Source organism: Perca fluviatilis, chromosome 6, assembly GCF_010015445.1.
Source record: "Perca fluviatilis chromosome 6, GENO_Pfluv_1.0, whole genome shotgun sequence".
Lineage (NCBI taxonomy): Eukaryota > Metazoa > Chordata > Actinopteri > Perciformes > Percidae > Perca > Perca fluviatilis.
The window spans coordinates 27,643,423-27,662,999 of NC_053117.1; the positions used below are offsets into that span (position 1 = coordinate 27,643,423).

Here is a 19,577-nt window from a genome sequence, read left to right on the forward strand (position 1 = left end):
ACCCCAAACAAAATTAACGTTAAAATTACAGGCATGAATTTAAAATGGGGCACAACAAAAAGAGGCAAGCACAACAAGAGCTGAACAATAATTCATCAGCAATGCTCTGACAACAGCCATTTTAAGAAGTGATTGAAATCCTTTTTGAATCACTGGTTACAGGACAGCAAAGATGCAGGGTGCAGGGTCGGCATCCAGCTTGAGGGGAAATCATTTGGAGCCTCCAAAGTTATCAGTAAATCTTAATTTGAGCTCCACACAGACAGGCAGAGTGGAGTCGAAAACAAATTAATTTCCTGGTTTCTACAGCACATGAGTGGTTCAGACGATATATTTGAGAAGAATCAAACAAAATAATCATCTGTATCTTGAGAGCATCTTGCTTCCTTAATTTGATATCCTGTTGAATCAACATGGGCACATTACATGTGGGGCCATCATTTAAAACTGTTAACCATAAGATATTATGGATTCTAATTCTGAAGGTTGAGCTTAAATGATTTGTGTCAACACAATGTAAATAACCTAAATTACAATATATTATTGACTAAAGCTGAAGTATGAGGAAATAAAATCTTTAAAGTGGCAGTAGCCTGGCTTTAGCTTAGCCACCTAAAAAAATGTTCATCATTGATAAGTAGTGGCCCAAACTGCATCCTGTTGAAGTCTCACTTAAGAACTATACATCCTTTAAAAGCACACAGCCTCACGCTTTCATCTGTGTAAACCATTTTGAGTTCAGAAATGGGGCAATAGGCGAAAAAATTTTTTTACCATGATTTTGTGTCCATGAATTTGGGTCTTTATCACTTAGACTAAGTTTCTGAGAGTAAATGCCATGAGTTTTTTTTTCTTTTTCAGAAGAGACTGCGATTATGACTGTAATCAAAAGACCATAAGAATTGTATTTTAGGTTGTTAATTACCTTATAGCCTGCCTATATTTTGGGGGCCTTAACTTTGGACTGAAATAGAAATGTTTTCAGGATATTTTGATCATTTAGATTTTATGAGAGGGGATGATATATAAATAATCTACAGGGATTTCATCTAAACTGCTAGCATATCTAAGTGAGAATAGGATGTGTTATTTATTCCTTTCTTAATTTCAATTGCTTAAAGGAACACGCCAACTTATTGGGAATTTAGCTTATTCACCGTAACCCCCAGAGTAAGACAAGTCGATACATACCCTTCTCATCTCCGTGCGTGCTGTAACGCTGTCTGACGGCTCCAGCATTAGCTTAGCCCAGCACAGATCCTGCAGGTAACTGGTTCCAACTAGCCTACTGCTCCGAATTGTGACAAAAGTGACAAAATAACACCAACATGTTCCTGTTTACAAAAAACAACCTAACATGAGACACGGCCATCTTCTATCCGTAAACAAACCGGGAACTATATTCTCAGACAGGCTTGCTGCGAGCATATCACCCAAGTACTATATTCTTCCGCCTGAGAATATAGTTCCCGGTTTGTTTACGGTTAGAAGATGGCTGTGTCTCATGTTACGTTGTTTTTTGTACACGCTGGGACTCTACAAATCACAACATGTAAATAGGAACATGTTGGCATTATTTTGTCACTTATTCGGAGCAGTAGGATTACTGGAACCATTCACCCTCCTGTTCTGTGATGGGCTGATGCCGCTGTTTCGATTTATCTGGGCTAGGGGTAGGGGCAACAAGTTTGGGGAAACTTATTTTTGTTTGGACACAAACGCATTACTTGAAGCCTGAAAAGATGATTTTGTGTGATATGTGACCCAGCAATTATTGCATGATCTCGTGATATCGCAAGAACCCCGCTGCCGTGCAAGCTAAGGAAAAGGGACCCCTGGGCACAGATGTGTACAATGCCCATCCTTTTCCTATTCGTTGAAAACTGCACCTGAACTTCGGCTTACTGTGCGGGATTTGCACTATGTAGCTATATTATGTGAAAAAAATGAAAAGTCACAGGATCACACAAGTCATTAGTAAACATCGTCTGAGAACCATGAGTCTGTGCCAAATGTGTCAATTCATCAAATAGATGTTGAGATATAACCCGAATAAAAGAAACTTTGACCTGCTGGTGGTGTTGGAGGAAAGGTCAGAGCATCACCAAAGTCGTTAGAAGTTATTTTCTATTATCTCCAAATGTCAACCTCGTAGCGGAGCAAAAGGAAAAGTCAGGGGTTCACCAAAGTCAGGAGGATTCATCCTCTGGGGTCCATGAATGTCTGTGAAAACTGCTGGCACTAGAGGAAAAGCCAGAGGATCACCAAAGTCATTAGAATTTCACCTCTATGGACCTTGAATATCTGTTGTAAATGTCATAGCAATCCATTTCATAGCTGTCAAGATATTTCAGTCTGAACCAAGGTGGTGGACAGGCCAACCAAGAGGCTAACATTGCAAAGCTTCTAGCATGACTAAAAACATGTCTACTGAGCTCTTTGACTTACCAACCAAAAATGTTGATAACAGTTACTTCATATAAAGAGTCTGAGTTTGGAGGCCCTCTGATCCCTTTGCAGCCCCTGGGCTTCCTATGGTCCGTCTGGTAATCCATCCATGAGTGTTTCTCGCTCAATCCTTCATCTTAAAACTGTAGGGCAGAGTCCGGACGAAAGGGGGAAGGAGGGGGGAGGGACTATCTTGAAATGCCATTGGGCGTGATTGAGTCTTACTACCAAGAGAGTAGAGGCCAGATTGCGAATTTAGGAAGTCTGAAATCTCAGCACCTGGCAAAGTGTTTGTTGAGTCATTGCATTAATCAACAACTTTGCCAACTCCCTGCATATACATTATGCTCATTTTGTGCTGTGAGGGGGGGGGGGGGCGGGGGTAGAAATATATTTATTCAAGAAATAATTGCCTAAAGTTATCCCTGCCTACCACCAAGCGCATTTCCTTTTGGACACAAAGCAAATTAATTTAATGTGCTATGTCTTCTGCAAAGCTTTTATCTAAATAAAAAAAGGGCTTTTTACTAATTTTGACCTGCAGTTTCAAGTTTAGTAATTTAGTTGGACACTTTTCACAACTGTTGTAAAACATTTCAACGCTCTTCATTCCCAAAGACACTGTGAATAAATTAGAAGGAATTTAGAAAGTTATGAAGTGTCAAATTTGATGCCTGGGTGCACACTGATACTTTATGAACACTTACAGTAATTCATTGCTGCTATTTGTATTCCCGTTGTCCTTTTACTTATACACCAAATTGGACTGTAGTAGTCTCCTTTCACCTCTCTGCCGAATGAGCCAATTTGTATAAGCAGATGCAGCTCCCAACGCTTGAATAATTCTCCAGATTATTATATTTTTTTTTTTTATGCCTGAGCGTGTTAATGTATAATTGATGCTTTAAGGAGATAAACTGCCAACATCTTCATTTAGGTGCCTCAGGCAGACAGAGGGAGAGCAGTTTCACTTGATTTGTTAGTTTTAAAGTTTACTATCTGACGGCTGAAATGACACCTGAGGTAATCATGAACAGTGTTAGCTCACCAGCATGATGGCAGCAGATGGTTGATGGTTGGATGGATGAATGACATTTGCTTGTGTTTCCTCCTGCAGTCTACGCTGAAAGGAGCTAATGTCACAGTGTTTGGCTGCCTGAACCATGGGATGCCTCTCTTCTTACGGGAAAACTCCTCATTGAAATGTGAATCAGGTATGTCAAGTTTACCTTTGACAATATACCCCCAAATGAATAAACAGTATATTAACTATATATTATTATAGCATATTATAATTCATGTTTAATATTACAAGTAATTAATATTTTTTTCTATATGAGTGTGAGATTCTTCTAGGTCTTCACATTTGAGCAACAAAAACATTCTCCAGCTCCTCCAACTCCCAAAACTTTGACTATTCATAAACAATTTACTCCAACTGTTAGCTTAAACATCAGCCAACCCTTCAACTGACATCATCTTAAGAACTGGCACTAATTTCTATCAGGACTTCCACGTTAATTAACACTTCAAGCTCAATTTATCCCCTACACACGACTGACATTTCAACTCCTTTTAGTGGTTCAGTGGTCAGGGGTTTCACTTCAACATCACCTCACTGTTTACACCTTAATTGACACATCAACTTAATTTAGAACATCCGTTTGAATTTCAGCTCCTTTCAGTATTTGTATTTTCGACTGCAACTTCAACTCTTCCATTATTTAAAACAATTTCAAATGTTTTAACTGCAAAATTTTAGAAGCAAATAAATGTAAATGTATGTAACTTCTTCTTGTTAATGCATTTTTTCTGTTTAAGCATTTTAAAATATGTTTCTATTACTTTTTTTCACCTGTTGCAGAATCGGGGGCCGGGTTTTTCCTTTCTGTGAATGCCTCTGTTAATATCACCAAATTGAGGATTCCCTATCCGCAAACAGGCACATGGTACCTCAGTCTGCGCTCTCTATGTGCCACTGAACATGGGTAAGACAGGCAATACTAATTCTATATTTCTAGAAGATATCCCCCTATATGGTTTTTTTAGGTATAATATGCAGGGTTTTTTCAGAGAGGCCACAGTGGACAGTATGAAGCGTGCACTTCGGCTGCATTCACACAAAATCTGGCAATGCAACACCTTACTCCAGGGTTGTGCGGAGATCTGTGTGTGTGTGTGTGTGTGTGTGTGTGTTTATTTGTGGCCAACTTTGAATGTGTTTACAACAGCAACCGCCAAATCCTGCATTGTATGCCTTTAGAGAAAAGGTCTGAACCTTAAACTGTAATATACGCTTATTTGCTCTCTTGACGTGATTTAGATGACCAGTACTACTATTATGGCTGGAGGCCTATGCTAAATATGAAGCTACTGCCAGCAGCCAGCTAAATTACCTTAGCATAAAGACTGGAAACGGGGAAAGAGCTAGCACTGTCCAAATGTAAGAATCAGCAGAACAGCGCCTCTAAAGCTCACTGATCAACATGCTACAGTATATCTGGTATGTTTAAACCGTACAAAAACCAAACTATAAAAACGACAATTCAATGTTTTACAAGGGGTTATGAGCCGGACTGCTTGGGACCAGTAAATTCCTAGAGTCTCTGCTGGTTTCCCTTACAAACACGTGTAAAAAATAAGAAATCCCCATTTTAAATATTAAGCAAACATATTTAGTGTTAATAGTGAGCTTTAGAGGTGCCAGTAGGTGTTTTTTTTATACCATTGGACAGAGCCAACTGTTTCCCCATTCTCTACACTAAGTTAGCCAGCTGCTAGCGCCATATTTAGCATACAGAAATAACAGGGGTAGCTATCTTCTCGTGGAGCTCTCGGCAAGAAAGCGAATGAGTGGATTTCACAAAATGTTGAACTATTTCCTTTATACCTTTAAAAAGTAAATAATGGTGTTAATTGTGTGCTCTGTAGTAGTCCATAAAGTCTCCAACCCATAAAGTCTCCAAAACATAATTTATGAGCTTATACATTTTTGACAATCTTATAATTAATTCTTTGGCTTGGTCCCAGTGGGCCCCAAAGCAACCTCTGTGAGACAATATTTTCTGTCAATTATAGGAAGACAGTTGACAATAAGACCTTTTTGTATTTCTTTAAAACATCATTGTATAAAAATCCTATTTACCAAAATTAAAAATTCAGTGCTCTAATGAAGACACCATGCTCACTGATTAAACAGTGCTGCCTCCCTCATTCAGCCACATTCTCTCCCATCTGTCACCCAGCAGATTAATTTGGGATTGGCTTCATAAATGTGCCTATGGTGCACACCTAGCATAAGACATGGAAGAGTGTTAGATTTTGAGGTTTAAAAAAGTAGATTTTTCATATTCCACATTTGCATATTGGGAAATTTAGACAAAATGATCACTGTTCATACAGGAAGAAATGTAAAAAAAAAAAGAGGCAGAGACTAGTTTTTTATCTTTAGTATACTAAGCAGACCATAGTGCATTGCACCTACAAGATATTTGGGGTTTTTAATTAAGGGCACAGCTCTTATCTTGTCTTGAATAGAAATATCTAGTCATCTCTATTGTTCTCTTCACCTTCATTTACAGTTTAATCCACAGATGAGTGCAATAAGTACACACTCTTTTTCTGAGGGTTGTTTCAAGTCATTGTGAGATATGTTGTAAAAAGGAGGGGAAAATGTTACTTTAAGTTGGCCAACGCATTGTATTAGCGTATTAGCTATTCAGCAGATTAAGCTGTATTGCCGAACCCTTAATGGCACGAAGATGTGCACGGAATGAAATTGAGCAGATTTAGTTGCAGGCCACTTGGGAGTTCCAATTGAATTTCAATAACAAATAATAACAGATGGTACGAGACATGGTCTCATCCTCACGTGAAAGTCATTGCTGAGGTATGAAAATGTGGAAAACATTCACAAAGCTATGTTAGAGTTCCACAAATTTCCACATGCTAAATTAATCAGGTCTTGTTAGAGAAGAAAAGCGGTAGTGTGAATGATAGGTGCTCTTCAAGGCTACAATTAAGTTGAGTGTTATAACTTAGGGATTAGGAAGTGAGCAGCTGTACCAATTAAAGGAATGAGTTCTATGAAAAGGAAAAGAAACATTTGTTACCCCCTGATTGAATGAACAATTAGAAAGGATACAATGCAAGCAGAAATATGCAAGTTTCTTTCTAATCAGAAATTAACAAATTATATATAGATTCATGTGCAGTTGTTAGTTTCTATACTATAGTTATAACTCATAGCATGGCATAACAACAACTTCTATCAGTACATGAAATTCCTATAAAATGTACATTTTTGTTGAAATGGTTCTCTAAAAGTACAAAAAAGAAAGTTTTGACATTACAAATGGAGGTCTTTGTTATTATATTTTTATAATATTTTATATTTTATAGAGTTTTGTAAAGAAATCCAAGTGTGGTACCTAACTGAGATACTTAATGAAGGTTAAACTATCACAGGAGAACCCTAACTTTCTTGTTGGTCTATAAAGCACAGACATAATTTGTGGAAAACTACTCTTGTAAATGCTTTTAGAGATTGCACAAGCTTAACAAAGTAAAGTTGTCTGACTTCTGACAATCCTAAAATGACCTTTTGATCTCCAACATAGTGCTGGAGCACATAAAACAACAAGACAGAGTCTACAGACACACTGACTGAATCTAGGAGGTTTGGCAGTGGACTTTTCAGCTGGACTTGTAGGCCGTTATATTGTTGGGTAGTTTAATTTATAATAACACATCGCAGTTCACAGTTGCAGTTAACCACTGCACATTTCTACCTTAATACTGGCTAAATTTACCAGTGATGTTCCTCATGCTCACCTCTATCTGCGTTCTGCCTGTCTGTGACTTTTCCAGATTTGAGGCATGCACCAATGTCACCGCCGAGGTGTATATGCGTGCATACCTGACTCCATGCATCAATGACTGTGGGACGTATGGGCAGTGCAAGCTTCTGCGAACAAACAACTATCTCTATGCTGCCTGTGAATGCAAAGCAGGTAACAATTTACTTATAAAATCTATTGCAATGCATGCCATTGTCAGTGTATTTTTCAGGCTCACATAGGGGCTTTTTCCCCCCTCTCTGTTGATTTGAATTTGTGCATAATTTGAATGCGAACACATGTCTTAATTTGATTCTATTTGAATGTCCGCCTTTTTAAATTGCATTTCCATTCACTAAACACGGTTATGGAAGCCTATTGCCAACAAAACAAAGCAAGTTGTTTGATAGAAGTGGATACATGAATGAATAAATTAGGTGTGTACTCAACAATGCCGTTAATTATCCATCAGTAATTAATAATTAGCAAAAGGCATGACCATGAATTAATAAGTGGAATTGATTTTCAGCAGTCAAAAGCTTTGTTTGCATACAAGATAAGATACAACTTTCTGTGAGGAACTGGGTCATCACTGTGGCAAAGAATTTCTAATTTGTTGGAAGATCATGCAGATCATGCAGAGTGACAAGAAAACAAGAGAGAGCAAGGTGGGATGGCCCAGGTCTCTTTTCAGAATTGAAAGCAATTAGATTGTATGCGCTGCTGTCCAATGAGTCATACAGCCGCCTGGTGTTAATCTTCTAATATAAGCCAATAAAACACACTCTTAATTACAAACAGCTTTTCAATAAAAGATGAGTTTATGAAACTAAAAATCCTGCCTTTGATCTTCTTTTATCGGGACTGCTTTTAAATTCTTTGTCATACTTCACGTGTGTAACTGCTTCCTGGCAGGCGCTTTGCATTCAGCACTCGCCCTTGGCACGTCTCACACCGCAAATGATTCATTAACAGTAGAGCTCCTTCTCATCCATTCAGCTAAAAAGTTCAAGAAGTTTTTTTTCTTTTGAGTTTTAGGAAGTCGAAACTCCTTTAACTCCAGTTCTTTTCAACCTATAAAGACTGTAGACACAAAAGCTCTCTACTCTCTTAGATCTCTACTTTCTTAGACCATCATACAGTACAGTACTGACTGTGTGTGTGTGTGTGTGTGTGTGTGTGTGTGTGTGTGTGTGTGTGTGTGTGTGTGTGTGTGTGTGTGTGTGTGTGTGTGTCAGGCTGGGATGGCTGGGGATGCACAGACAACTCGGAGGCCTACTCCTACAGTTTCCAGCTCCTCTCCACCCTGCTGCTCTGTCTCAGTAACCTGATGTTCATCCCGCCTGTGGCCATCGCCATCCGAAGCCACTACTTGCTGGAGGCTTCAGTCTACATTTTCACCATGTTCTTCTCCACTGTGAGTGACTGCCACACTAACAAAGTAGTGTATGTTCCATCCTCTATAACAGTGGTGGTTAACGTTTTTTAAGCCAAGGACCCCTTAACTAAAAGAGAGATAGAGCAGGGACCCCCTACTACATATATTGTATAAAATGAAGTTGCATAGTAAACTGGGCCTTCAATAACGTGTGCCTAAAGCCTTTATACATACCTTTTTAGTGCATAGAATACTAAGCCACATAAAATATTAATTGTTGGCATGATTTTATAAATCATCTTTTATATGTCACAGTGAATCTTTAGGATGTATGTATGTTGTCTAATAAAAAAAACTTTCAAAATTTGACAAAAACTTGGTGCTGGACTGCAGGGACTCTGAGGACCCCTGTTGAATATCTCTGCTCTATAAAACAGAGTTGGCCTATAAAATGTTATTTTTGGGTCTGATACCGGCACAAATATTTGGAAAGCTGCATTACTGCTTCATCTGCAACTCAACTAAACTAGAATTTTTGCTAAGCAGACAAAGATGGCAAGCTAGCAATCATTGATGCAAACATTGGACAATTTAAAATTTCCAAAAAACGTATTGGCTTTGCAAATGTTTATCATGGAACTCAACACTTTTGTTAGGATGCGTTCAGACTGACTTGAGCCCTGCATGAAAAAAGTGTATAGCTTCTAAGACATATCTGCTGGTTGGTCTGACCACTCACTGCCTTTTCCCTCTCTGACAGTTCTACCATGCATGTGACCAGCCGGGTATTGTGGTCTTTTGCATCATGGAGTATGACGTCCTGCAGTTCTGTGATTTCCTCGGGTCTCTCATGTCAGTGTGGGTCACTGTCATTGCGATGGCCAGGCTAAAGTCCATCATCAAACAGGTAGGTGCATACTGTAGTTCATCCTTATTATCCTTAAAGGAGAGTCAAGTGACATAGTTGAAGGAAAAATACTATTTTAATGGAACTGTAGTTGTAGCTGAGTGTAGGCACATTTGTAATGACATTCCAGCTGAATGACCATTTTGTTTCCACTTTAATAAAACGTGTGAGCTTTTCGATATATATTATATAAAATGATTTATAATTTAATATGAATAATTATAATAATATATAATTAAATATAAATACATTTGCTGCAATGTAAACAGCGGCACATCGACAAGGCCATGTGGAGTGCAGCCCATGTCACCACCTTTAAATCTTCCCACAAAAGGCTCTGATTTATGGTGGCCGAGATAGTTTTTGCATTTGTGTTGAACTGTCTCCTCCGCCGTCTGATTGGCTCGAAGCAGCCATTCACAAGAGCCACTTCAGAACAGTGTGGTTTGCTTGACAAAATATTAGAAGTGGGCAGTGGTACTGACATCTGGAACTAGACATCTTCTGACCCTAATGCCTGTCCACTGTCATGTGTTGCACTCTGGCAGCACCTTGGCTGAGAGTTCCATGTTAGTGGTCGACAACTTATTTCTTATTTTTTTGCTTATTTATTTTATTACAGTGACAGTGCATATTAATAAACAGTTCTGTCAATATGCCAGAGTTAGCCAAAAGGCTATTTTTCATCTGCAGTCCCTAGACAGATGGTAAAAAAAAGTCAAAATTACACATTTACATAACAATATAACATTTAAAATACATTTGGTAAAAAGAACTATTAAGCTAAAAATGTACAATAGGAGCATAGCAGACCACAAACTTGAGATAAACCCTGAAGCAAAGAGGGATTAGAGGACTAAAAGGTAGAGCTGAAGAGCTGTGAAGTAGAGATACAAATGAGTAAAGCATATGCCTAAATTTTTTGTCAATAATTAAAAGATCAATGTGTTACAATCAGCGATGCCTGGTGCTAAATTCTCTGGTTGTTGACATATTGCGGTGGATAACAGTAAACACTAACAGGTGCACCTTCTCCCTGGGTCATTCCCTGGCTGCACACCAAGATGGCAGATCAAGATGCTTGAAGACACCAAGCAGTCTTAGGGAAAATGTGTGTCTGTGGGTGTATGTGTAATGTGTGTGTGCCCATGTCCATAAATGAGACAGAGAGAGAGAGGGAGGGGGAGGGGGCGGAGTAGTGGGAGGGAGGGAGGGAGAGTATACGAACATCTGCTGTCCTCTAGAGTTTTCATTTTTGCTGAGCGCTGCAGTACGCAGTCACTAATCAAATCGCACATGTCAGGACTGGCAAGTGGAGATGTGTGTGTTTGTGTACTAGCGAGACTCAGTATGTGTGTGTGTGTGTGTGTGTGTGTTTTGTGTGTGCGGTTGTTTGTGTGCGGTTGTTTGTTTGTGTATGTGTGTGTTTGTTTGTTTGTTTATGTCTATGACCGCAGCAGCAGTAGAGGGTGAAGGACCACCTGATAGTGTGCGTGTGCGTGTGCGTGCGTGTGTGTGAGACTTATGGACCTTCAAAGGTCTAGAAGTCATCACAAATACGTCAGCAGAATATCTTGCAAGGGCATTTTTGCTCGTTCACATATAGAAAGTTATTAATCTCAACTCGCTAATGGTCACTCTGTCAGAATCATAAACATCAATTTAAAGAATAATTAGATTTTATTACAATTTGGTTCTCATCTTTGTAGTTTTGGCCCTCTTTTACTGAGCGGTTATGATGACATTGTTCTCACCAAAATAAGTTGGGCTCTCCTTGGAGACTTTAAAACCTGATCATCTGACTGCTTGTGAGTCTCACCCCATCAGACTTCCCTTTAGCAATGTTGCCACTTTCTCAGACTTTAGCAATAAATTGGTGAGTACAATTTTACAACTACTAATCTCTAAAATCAGAGAAAAGAGATATGAATGCACATGTAAAAACGCAGAAACACAAGGTTTCACCATTCATTAATTATTCATGTTTAATATGTTGTAATTCACACATGCACAAATACAGTATAAGTCTATATTACTGTACATTGGTGAGCCTGTAAATATGTGTGGCAGGTAAAAATAGACTTCCTACCAGAATCTCCAAAGGCTCGTCTGTCACCAAGACAGATAATAATTCATTACAGCGAAACCCTTGCCTGTGAGCATCCATGCATTCATGCCTGCATACAACAATACATGTTTACATGCATTTTTGGATGCCCCTGTTTGATCCAACGGTGCAGTGTGAGTGATGATTGTTGCTGCACAGAGTCCTCGGGCTGCACTACGCTGATCCTCTACCCCTTGGTCTGTGCCAATTAGTTCTGTTATCCTGCAGCACAGGTCATCCCTTCCCCACTTAAAAATCCCCAATTTCTCCTCACGTTCCCTTCCAGACAGGAGATTGCAGACCTCCGGCATCCTGCACAGGCTTAGGTTCTCCCAGAGCATGTGTAGCACATCTTATTTATTTATTTATTTTTCCCTCTCACTTTATCCATTTTATATCCAGTGGCTTTATGTCAAATTGTAAGCTTGACAAAAAAGGCATTATTTATAGCATGGGCCTCTATCAGCGTTTTGTTTTCTTTGTTATATTGTGGCTCTCACTTATATATAGGAAGTTCAGTTGGGGTATTACTCTGAGAGCACTTTGAAATATTTATTTTGTCTTCAACAGACTTCAAAAGACAGTTATTTTCTGTACTGACCATTCCCTCACTGATACATTAAACTGATGACACATTTACATAATGGCAGGCTTCTCTTTTTTTAACACAAATTTGCATGATTTGTGTGTGTGTGTGTGTGTGTGTGTGTGTGTGTGTGTGTGTGTGTGTGTGTGTGTGTGTGTGTGTGTGTGCAAGATAATGAAAGAACACATCACCCAGTGCAATAGTGTGGCTCATTGATGTGATTTTGGACAACAATGGAGGAAGCTGTATCAGGCTACACAGACAATACATGCTAGTAGGATCAATGTATTGTTGGCGTTGATCTGTTCATAAGATTGGTTCAAAATTAGAAAAATATAGAATATATAAAGCCCTAACCGTTAATATACTGTATATGGTTTTCTAATTTAGCTTGCTGGCTAGTTAACATCACAGTGCCAACAAGAAACACTCTTCAAGCTAGAGTTCATATTGCATTACCATAGTGACCAGTACCAAATAACTACTACAGACAAGATATTTCAATTCTTCTTCACTGTACTATTTATTTTTCTTAACCTTACTGAACTTGCACCCACAATACTACAGCACTATCTTTCTTCCTCCTGCCTGTTTGTGGTACATTCAAGCTTTTATTGCAGCAGCAACACAGTTCTACACTAGACCTCCATGAATACCTGTGTTAGGAAAAGTAGAACTCTCACATCCCAAAAAAAGGCAGGACACAGGTGCAAAAATAATGAAAATGTACTTCCACAATACATACAGTGACTAAATGTTGTCTCGGCTTTGTGACATCAGAAATCTGCTATTTACTGCGGATGTAACAGTGTCAACAATGTTTTATGAAGTGCCGTTATTGATCCATGTGTTTTTTGTCAAGGTGCTGTATCTGCTGGGGGCGATGTCTCTGTCTATGGCTTTGCAGCTAGACCGTCACGGTCTGTGGAACCTGCTGGGGCCCAGCCTGTTTGCTTTGGGCATCATGGCTTTGGCATGGGTAAGGGAAACTCATATATTTACTGCACAGTAGACCAGTAGCCTACAGCTAAAAGTGGGTTTATTCCATAATGAGTTTATTTGAATTTAAAAACAGTAGCCGTGTGGCCGGATTAGCTCAGTTGGTGGAGCGGGCGCACATGTATAGGGGTTTGCTCCTCAGCGTGGTGGCCACGGGTTCGGCTCCGGCCTGCGGGCCCTTTGCTGCATGTCATTCCCCTCCTCTCTCTCCCCTTTCATATCTTCATCTGTCCTGTGGAAATAAAGGCCTAAAATGCCCTAAAAAATAATCTAAAAAAAAAAAACAGTAGCCGCTCTATATCAAAATAACCAAGTTAAACAGTTCATTGTAATATTGCAGAAAACAAAGTAATTTAATAAACCTATTTGTAGCATTCAGTATGTTTCTGTTTGACAAAATTATAACATTACATTTTTAATCTTGTATTTCCCCCAAATATTACGTCTTACAGTGTGTGAACAACTGTTCTACAAGGGATTTCTACACAGAATAAAAGATGATTAATTTTAATACACGTGTGTTTGACATTCATAGACAAGCTTGTTCAAACATGCAGATGAAATGTGCCAGCACTTTCCCTCTATTGTTGCATATGCTAGTAAGTGTAAAATGATTTAATCCATTATTTGAGCTTAGAGCTGGAACATGGGGCTGGAACATGTGCATGGTTAAAAACAGTGGGTTTCTGACCAATGAAGCTATTTTACATTAGCACGGAAGGGGCTTTAAAAGTTTTGCAGCCTGCGGGTATTAGTCATGGGTTGTAGTTCCATTATAAGTCAGCTTGTACTTCCACTGACTCTTCTCTGAGTCATATTGTGCTCCCTGAACTGAAAAGATAAAAAATAATAGTCTTTCAGGCAAGGTTCTTGGAAAAAAAGCCTTTAACACCAAACCTCTGACATGAGTTTGAAAACAAGAGTTGAGGCTGCCTTGGAGAAAGCTTTGCTTTGAATAAAGTGTGGGAGTTGTAGCTCTGAGAGTTATCTGTATGTGAGCTGGAGGATCCTACAGAAACTGTGGAAGATGATGTACTGTTTAATTCACCATGTAAACCCTCCAGTTTAAGCACCAAAGGTAGGACAGTATATATAAGCACAGTGAGATTATTTTCTCCTGATTAACAGCGCTTCAGAATTCATGCAGGGCACTACTGTATCATTCAAATGTGCAACATGGCATCATGACTTTGCGTAAATATATACGCCACTTTCATAAAGCCAAATGGCGTGTTATTTTACGCCATTTTCAGCTATCCACGTGTATGATACACGCTGGAAACAGCTGATGTAAACAGACCCACCACGTGGCCTGGCCACGTTGCACGTTATCGCGAAACGCGACGTACTATTGCGAGAACAACGTCACACGCCTGTCAAGAAAAAAAAAATGGTTGAGTTTAGGAAAAGAACACAGGGAAAGGCTTTAGTAACAAAACAGTGACAAAAACACGGAAAATAATGACTAAAACACGCTTACGACAACAACAAATGGTTGGGTTTAGGAAATAAACATTGGGTAAGGCTTATTAAAAAAAAGAAAATTTAAAAAAAAAAATGGCAGAAAACGGCCGAAATCGCCACACGCAGGGCGCAAACCCGGCTCTCCCAGGTGAAAGTCCTGTATTTTACCCGTCCACCACTCCCAACCTACCTCCTTACCCAATCCCCCGTTACTTTATACCACTCGCTACGGCGGAAATGGACTCGCAATATAGGCCAATGGCGGCCGATTTGCGTTGATATACACGCAAAAATGCGATTATGCGTCTTCATAACACGCAAAAACGGAATACAAATTGGCGTGTCATACATACGCCAATTCATGAGATCAGTCTGAAATGTGAGTGTATTTGGAGATATACATAAAGACATTGGCTTCCACTATTTGGCTGGTTGTAATTCAATTATAGATGGCTTGTTGACATATGTTATTTGACAAATTTGAAATATCATGGTCTGGTATACTGTGTCAATATCTACACAATAGAAATATACACAGATTGTGTGCAGTGTCAAAATGACGGAAACAGTAAGACACAATCTTCCTATAGCGATGAACCACACAGTAACTAGCCACAAAAGTAACTTGGATGTTATGCTAATGTTGCCATTGTTTTAAAGATAAGTCTGTGCTCATGCTTTGATTACGAGACACTTCATAATTTATCAGCTGTTCCATAGCGTATGTCTGCATTTCAGCACTCTTTCCTCAGTGCTGCACCTCTGAGTTTGAGCGCCACACATTTTCTACAAGAGCCCTTTCATTTCAACTTGTCATGTTTCGGCACTCTGAATGTTCCCAGACACAACCGAATTAGATCAGTCAAGTGAAGGGCACGGAGCATCTTCTACTTTGTAGAGGTGTCATGAGCAGTAAGAAGAAAGGGGAGAAGTTCAAATCTGTCAATGCCAAATATTCCTAACCCTCCAAAATAAATGAGGTCCTTATGCATGAAAACACCGTCCTAGTCTGAAATTGTTAGTCCTAACCAGAAAAATGTACAGTTCCAAAGGTAGTGGAGCAGTAACAAAACATTTTAACTTGGCTTCATGTAAATTAATAGTCTTTATCCTAAAATGTATGCCTCATAATAACTCAATCAAAACCATTTATGTACATTCATAGAATACATTTAATTTGTGTCATTCATGAACATCTTGCATTTCCCTTGACAAGGTTGGGATTATTTATGGTAATGTTTTAGGAAAATAAATCTAATGCAAGCTATCAGTGTTTATGAACCGATGAAAATAGAGACTGAATCCAATAATGAAGCACTCTCTAAACACTGTTTAGAAAGAAATGAAATAAAATGTCTCTCTGTGCCACACGTTCAGCAAAGAATAAGCACATTCTCTCTATTAAACAAATAGAGACATCATATACAGTTACTGCCAAACAGAACACGAGCATAAATAGCAAAATGCCAAAGTGGTGACGGGCCAATCACTGATGACCAATTTAAAACATCTGTCAGCTGATTATGATCATCGAGATGGACTTTATGCTGCAGCACTAGGCATGAATGGAAATTTCAGACAATAAAACCAACCGAGATTTATTAAGAATCCCATCCCTCTGTTCTTCCAATCAAAGTAAACTGCCTGCTGCTCCCTCACTCAAATCCCATTGCGCTACATTTTTGAATGACTGCTCCCTGTGTGATCTCCCAATTCAATATCCTATTTCGGCGTGAAATGTGTTCATTAAATTAAGGAAAGGAGAGCATTAAACACGGGGGCCTTTGAGATCAATTGTAAAATAAATAAAATAATAATGTAAAATTGTATGGGTCCCTTAGTTTCTAATCATTTTCTGGAAAGAAATTGATATGCAACTGTTATTTCTTTGTAAGTGTTTTGGAAAGGACTGTTTAACTTGAGATTCATTAAAGAGAAACATTTTATTTTTCAGTTTCTTGCATAGCACACAGTTAGACAGTGTCTTAAACTGGAATTAAAGCGTGTTGTGCATACCTCCCAAATCTCAACAACATGTAGTGCTGACCTGCACTTTGTTTATTTCAGAAAAAGAGTTTGGTCATACGTTTCAGCATAGTACAGCCAAAGGTGATCTTCTAGCAGAGCATAGGAATCTAAATTCCTCTTTAAGGTACTTAATAATGTTGCCCATCCTGTCATTGCTCCAACTTACAGTGATAAATCCAAATTATTTCATGTGTGTTTCGTGGATGTAGTGGTTTGTTTACACTGTTACCAGAGTGCAATCTGTTTCCATTTCCTAATTTCGTCTGTTTTGTCTTTACACAGTGATTTGCTAAACGTGACACTGTAGACACATATGTTATACCCCCAAACACACACACACATAGAAACGTGTCCGAACAACACCTGTACACATCCGCTTATGTGCAGCCCGGAGAAGAATTGTTTTAGCTTTGCTGAGTCAGTATTTTAGGTTATTGGCATAGTGTTAAATAGTAGTGTCTAAATGGTAAAGTTGAAAACATTGTTTTATGTGTCTGTCAGACGGTGCGCACCATCCGTCGGCGGCGTTGCTACCCGCCCACCTGGAAGCGATGGGTGTTCTTCCTCTTCCCGGGAACCATGATTGCCACGTCTGCCGTGGCCCTCTATGCCTTCGTGGAGACAGAGGAGAACTACTTCTACATCCACAGCATCTGGCACATGCTGATCGCGGGAAGCGTTGGCTTCCTCCTGCCGCCACGCGCCAAACCCGACGCCAAGGTGACCCCGCTGAAGCGTAGGCGGGGTTGCGGCTATCAGCTGTGTGTTAACGAGCATGAGGAGCTGGGCCTGGTGGACCCCGCCATCATCTCCATCAACAGCATCTGTACCAGCTAATAAACTCCCCACTCCCAGCCTTTTACCTTAGAGACACTTCATTGCCTTCTTTTACTTGGGAAATTCACACACGGGAAATTAAGCCACAGAACTTGAAAAAGCAATGTAAATACTTTAATGCAGATGTGACACTTTTTTTTTTGGGTTGTTATTGTCATGGTAATTACTATCAATACAACTGTAATTATTATTATCTATAGTTAAAGTTGTTCTGATGAATTGTGGGTGTACAGTGACACACTGTGTTTGTGAATATGTATTTAAAGTCAAAGCTGAAACACTGCTGCTATCTGACGGTGACTGTAATACTGCTTCTGTTGGTTATTTATTGGTGGTCTTGTGAATAGGCCAATTGTTTTACTGTTGGGGCACAGATCAGGGGGAGACGTGGGGGGACGTTTATCAAGGGCACGGCTTTTCTGAAATTCTTTTCGAATATATCTTTTGCACTGAGACACAAAAATGTTATTCTGTACATTTTTATAACAATATAAACTACAGTGGGCATCACAAATGTAAAACCTAGTTGTTATGTGGAATGTTAGACTGTCTTTTGCAATTGCAATGTATTGCTTTTACACGAATGTGCAGATTGTTCTTGATGGGAACAATTCCAAAGTCCAGCTGCCTGTTGAAAGAGAAGAGGGGAGGCAGGATTATTTCAAAGACCTCAAACAAAGACCTCACCTCCCTGTTCTTTTTCTGACAGGACCTGTGTGACACCACATTCATAAACAATAAATGTTTCCTTTCTTGCCTCAGTATTACTTCTGCTTTCGAAGCTTTTGAATATAGTGTAACTGGTGAACCTCCAACAAAGACATCACATTGCAATTCCTGCCCTGATGGAAGCCAGTGGTACTCAGACAGTGAGATGAGACACTGTCAACAACATCCTCCAGGAATAGAGCAAGAGATAAATAATTCTCCTACAGAGCAGCAGTATGCGGGCAGCTTTGGAGCATACTGTCGATATATGTAGCCTCTCTCTTACATCAGTAAAGAGAGAGTTATATTGCTCTTTGCTTTATGCCTTATTAGGCGTGATCCATTCGCAGCACCTCAGTATTTATCATCCTGTGTGCACGCTCTGTCTTTTTCTATCAAATTATGAGAAAAGAAAAATGAAGAAGGTGAAGAATTCATTATTTTTTTGAGGTTGTACCTGGCCTTGACATCACACTTATAAACAAGATTAACAGTCTACAGCCATGCTAGCAGCTCTGTGAGGCTAAAATGCTTACATCAACATGCTCACAATGATAATGCTAGCATATACAAAGAAAGAAAAGTAGATAGATAGATAGATAGATTGATAGAATATTGATGTTAAGCAGGTATAATTTATATAATGACGTGTTAGCATGCTAACATTTGCTGATTAGCACTAATCACAAAGTAAAGTTGAGGCTGATGGGAATCAATGCCCTTAGTTTTGCAGGTATTGGTCATAAACCAAGTATTGGAAAAATGAAAATTTGACCAGATGATGGCACTAGATGAAAGGTCTGGGAAAGATTACAATTCATCTTCAGGGGACCATGAATGTGTGTACCAGGCATTTTAATAAAAACTAATCTTTCAAGCTCTAAGGGCATAGTTTTGGGAAACACACTACTATCATTTTCTTTCTTACCAAGTGTTGGATGAGAGGATTGATACTCCTCATATTTGTCTGCTAAATATGAAGCAACAGTCAGGAAACAGTTAGCTTATCTTAGCTTAGCAAAAAGACGAAACAGCACATACCCCTCTGTAAAACCATAACGTTTTCATACTTGGTAAATTGTACAGATTCAACAAACAAGCTATAAAGTGTTAATTAGTGAGCTTTATAGATGCTGGTAGGGGCTTTTTTAATCTTTGGACAGCTGTCAGTCTTTGTGTAAATTCATTCAACTCACAGCACGAAAGAGTTTAGGCTAGGTGTATTTAATTCCTTTAAGGTTTCTAGTGATACAGAATAAACACACACGCCTGCATAC

At 39.1% G+C, this 19,577-nt stretch overlaps 1 protein-coding gene across 1 annotated transcript in view; it reads left to right on the top strand.

Annotated features, from left to right (window-relative positions):
* tmem8b (transmembrane protein 8B) overlaps window positions 1-18,359 on the top strand; it is a 34,804-nt gene extending 16,445 nt beyond the window's left edge. Inside the window, exons 7-13 of the mRNA XM_039804592.1 lie at window positions 3,566-3,662; window positions 4,313-4,436; window positions 7,318-7,460; window positions 8,525-8,703; window positions 9,425-9,571; window positions 13,127-13,243; window positions 17,257-18,359. Coding sequence (XP_039660526.1) covers window positions 3,566-3,662; window positions 4,313-4,436; window positions 7,318-7,460; window positions 8,525-8,703; window positions 9,425-9,571; window positions 13,127-13,243; window positions 17,257-17,592 — 1,143 coding nt within the window. The 3' untranslated portion in view covers window positions 17,593-18,359. The remainder of the gene's footprint in view (window positions 1-3,565; window positions 3,663-4,312; window positions 4,437-7,317; window positions 7,461-8,524; window positions 8,704-9,424; window positions 9,572-13,126; window positions 13,244-17,256) is intronic.
* Window positions 18,360-19,577: the final 1,218 nt, after the last annotated feature.